Below are 3,875 nucleotides of genomic sequence, written 5' to 3' on the forward strand. Positions count from 1 at the left end.
CATAACTTAGAACCTAGAAAAATCATCAAAGGGGTCCTAAAAGTAAACGTTTCAATGGGACCGTAGTTGGATCTTTCTCTAGAGAGTCTACACACAAATTTTTTTTATCAACTTTGAAATTTCGAAGTGCTTAACCAATGACTAAGTAAACGTTCCCATTCCACTTTTTGTTTTTTCTTTGTTACCGTGTAAATGGAACACTTTACTTTCTCCTCATTGGTATTATTTCCTGCTCCCTAATTAGGCAGCAACACCAACGTAGAAGCTTACCTAGAAACTTTGCTATTTCTAACAAGTACTATATATATAATATAAGTATAGGAACACAACTATAGTTTCATAAGTGTTTAAACCTATATGGAAATTGATAAATATCTATAAACCATGGAACATGTTATTACTTCTATTCACCATGCTTGTGCATTAGCTCAAAGCCTTGAATCAGGCCTACCCAACTTGGCCAACCAACCTGCTAGATTATGCTTGTCCATTAATGAAATTGTTAAGACATTGAGTGATGCAAAAGAAAGGCTAATGATATTGTCCCAACATGACCAAACACCATTATCTTCCTTTGCTCAGTTGATGATGATGCCTCATGAAATGCATCATCAGCCTCAGATGGATGCAATTTCAATGCAGGAATGGATCAGCTGTAGTTATACACAGACAACGGATCAGTTGCTTCAAGCTGCGATGAGCTCAATACCACTTGATGTGCGAACTTTGCCTGAAACTAAGATGATTATGGGTATGGAGGCAATGGAAGCATCACCCTCACGATCAAGAAAAAGGTATACATCATCTTTCATTAAGTATTGTTCTAAATTCAATTGGGTTATATTGCTTTTTATCACTATTGTTGACAATTATCAAGAAGAATACCAAAAGTGTAATGGATGCCACAAGAAATGCAGTTGGGATGCAAGTTTGGAGACTCACACAATTATAATTTTATATAGCAAAAACTATTAGGAAAAAACTTAAAGATAAATGTTTTGAATATCATTTATGATAGAATATATGGTGTATTTCTGTCCAATTGTGGTTGTGACCACAATTTAGAAGCTTAATGTAATTAATTTTGAAGATGGTGAGGTATGCCTTGTGATTGAAACTAGTTACTAGTTTTAGCTAATGGGATCCTTTATTACTGTAGAGCTGCATTAATTATACTCCACGACTAATTACTTTATGGAAACATAGAACAGCTTGTCCTCTTTTATGTCCCTCTACTGTAGAATTGTGTTACACTTCATTCACCCAAAATAATTGAAAGCAAAAAAACAAAAGTTTACTATAGTATGGCTTTCGGTTTTTTCCAGGTAGATAGCCTTTACTTTTTTGACATGGTCATTAGATTAATGCCATGCATGTGAAAGCGCGGTTAGGCTCAACTTAAAAAGTATAATGCAACTTTATAAGACATTTCCTAGTAGTTAGGCAACAAATCACATAGTTCTACTCAGAAATATCCATGTGATTAATTCAAAGTTTCAACTAACTTTTGTCAACCCCATTTAGTTGATTAATTACAATATAATTCCCTTTACAAAAGTTAGTTTCTAGGACATTGACCTGGTTATTATATCTGAATATATACAATATTTTTTAGCAGGAAAGTTGATCTTGAGAAGAGAACAATAATGGTTCCTGCACCACAGTTTGGAAACACAGAGATGCCACCGGAGGATGGCTTCACTTGGAGAAAATATGGCCAGAAAGAGATACTTGGCTCCAAGTATCCAAGGTAGGGTTCATACATTAATTACATTAATCAACTACACTCATAAACGCCATAAAGGTTTTGTTTGAACACAACTATTTGAAAGAAGAATAATTACAACTTGTCAACTAGTCAGCAAGCATTATATCAATGAAACCCAAATTGAACCCATACATGCACGTTCCCTTGAATGGTTGAGAACAAACTAATTTATTAATTAATATCATATACAAAAGTTACAAATTACTTATGGATCCTATATACATAGATTTTGACAGATTCATTATCAATGCAAAGCATATGGCAAAAACAACATTGTCTTCCACCTGTACCATATGCATTATATATATTTTTATGACACGCCTTTTACCTCCGTTTTAAGATTTATTGCTCAAGTCTGAAAAATCAGCCAAAAGCATATAATTAGTTTGTTCTCAAATTATGACCCATTCCTATAATAATTAGTCCCATGCATATAATTATTTGGTTGAGACATCTATTCACCATATCCAGTTATGACCACTTGTCTTTAAAATTGATTGAGCATGACAAATTTCCCCTTTATACAATTAATTGTGCCAACTTTAAAATGATAATACATCCATACTAGGGATGAGCATGAATTGAACTTAAATGATCACCTGGTTTGACATGATCATGTCTAGTCCCGAATATAATTAAGTTTTATTGGGTTTATGGTCAAATTCGAGTTCAAAAATTAAACTCATCAATATTTAGGGTCAGCTAAGGGACAAACATGATATGTCCTGTTCCATGGTCACTCATTCATCATCTTTTATTGTGTGTTTATTCAATTGTGTAAAGAGTAATGGTATGTCTTTCATTCTCTATTTTTTCTTATATCCACATATATCATTTCATATGGGTTGGGTTCAGATTCAAAGGCAGGTTCGGTGATCATTTGGGATTAAATTAACTTCGAACATGGGTCGGATTTGAGCTCAAAATATAATCTAACCAACATTTAAGATCGGGAAAGGGAAAACCCACCTTACGTTATCCATGTTCACCCCGCATACATCACATATGATATAGCATATCCAAATTTAGATAAATAATTAATTAACCAACTAATTGATTATCGTCTTACCTTTTCTTGATTTGAAATATGCTTCTTTCCTTCACAGGTGTTACTACAGGTGTACACACCAGAAATTATATGGATGCCTAGCAAAGAAGCAAGTGCAACGACATAATGATAATCCTAGCATGTACGAGGTAACATACAGAGGTAACCACACTTGTCATATGTCCTCAACAGCACCATTATCAATTCCACCACAACAACTACTACTGGACGTTACACAAAGAACCATTTCCCCTCAGTTGTCTCCAACAACAGCTTCAGCTTCCAGCATGTGGTTGTCCTCTATTAACGTCGGCCTCCAGCAGGGTGGTGGCGGTGGTATGGCTCCAGCTGCGGCCGGTGCCAGTGATGGGCCATCAACTTCTAGAGATGGTGCTGATTATCCTGTGGTGGATATGGCTGATGTTATGTTCAATAATGGTAGCAGCAGTGGTAATAGTATAGAATCTCTCTTCCCTCCTACTGAAGATAATTAGGGGGAACGAAGTGAGAAGAAAACGTGAAGATTGTAGTGATAAATTTGGTAGCTGAAAAGGGAAATGTCAGAGTTGGGAGTAATTAATTAATTAGAGAGTGAAAATTGATTAATCAAATTACATATACTTGTTGAATAATTAATAATAAAAAGGAACAAGAGAAGAGCGGTTGTTCAATAACAATGTAAATAAAGCTCAAACACATAAATGGAAGAATGATCACTTATATATTGTGTACAGAGAAAAAATTACAGTTACTTAACTAATTGCTTATTATTAAAACTTCTTAACAAAAGTCTAATAATTTTTTTGGTGTTAAAAGAGATGTTTAACTCTTTCGAATATGGCAACCACTTCTTCATATTATCTGTTATTGGGGGCAGCTCAAGTGCACAATGTTTTTACTAAGTGAGTCTAAAAATGATAGATATATGTAATTTTATATGTTGCTTTTGGGATGTGAAGGCATGATGTAAGTATTAGTGTGCAACTAAGAGGGGGTGAATTAGTTGTCTTAAAATAATGACCGTTTTTTCTGCAAAATCAAAGTTAAAGTGCAGCGAAA

At 34.4% G+C, this 3,875-nt stretch overlaps 1 protein-coding gene across 2 annotated transcripts; it reads left to right on the forward strand.

The window, feature by feature from the left end:
• Window positions 338–3,422, forward strand: LOC109327605 (WRKY transcription factor 55-like). Of its 2 annotated transcripts, none has more exons than XM_019560780.1 (3): window positions 338–794; window positions 1,616–1,750; window positions 2,875–3,422. In XM_019560780.1, the coding sequence occupies exons 1-3, from the start codon at window positions 385–387 to the stop codon at window positions 3,308–3,310; spliced, it is 981 nt and encodes a 326-aa protein (XP_019416325.1). In that variant the 5' UTR covers window positions 338–384; the 3' UTR covers window positions 3,311–3,422. The 2 variants fall into 2 exon arrangements, with proteins under 2 accessions (XP_019416325.1, XP_019416326.1); XM_019560781.1 differs by having other exon boundaries at window positions 1,619–1,750.

The sequence above is a fragment of the Lupinus angustifolius genome, chromosome LG15, assembly GCF_001865875.1.
Source record: "Lupinus angustifolius cultivar Tanjil chromosome LG15, LupAngTanjil_v1.0, whole genome shotgun sequence".
In the NCBI taxonomy this organism is placed as follows: domain Eukaryota; kingdom Viridiplantae; phylum Streptophyta; class Magnoliopsida; order Fabales; family Fabaceae; genus Lupinus; species Lupinus angustifolius.

What these genes read in the sequence shown, in the direction of transcription:
- LOC109327605 (XM_019560780.1), top strand. Translation starts at nt 385, where the DNA reads ATGGAACATGTTATTACTTCTATTCACCATGCTTGTGCATTAGCTCAA. An exon ending in CCCTCACGATCAAGAAAAAG is followed by an intron (nt 795 to 1,615) that starts GTATACATCATC and finishes AATATTTTTTAG; the next exon opens with CAGGAAAGTTGATCTTGAGA. An exon ending in CTTGGCTCCAAGTATCCAAG is followed by an intron (nt 1,751 to 2,874) that starts GTAGGGTTCATA and finishes TTTCCTTCACAG; the next exon opens with GTGTTACTACAGGTGTACAC.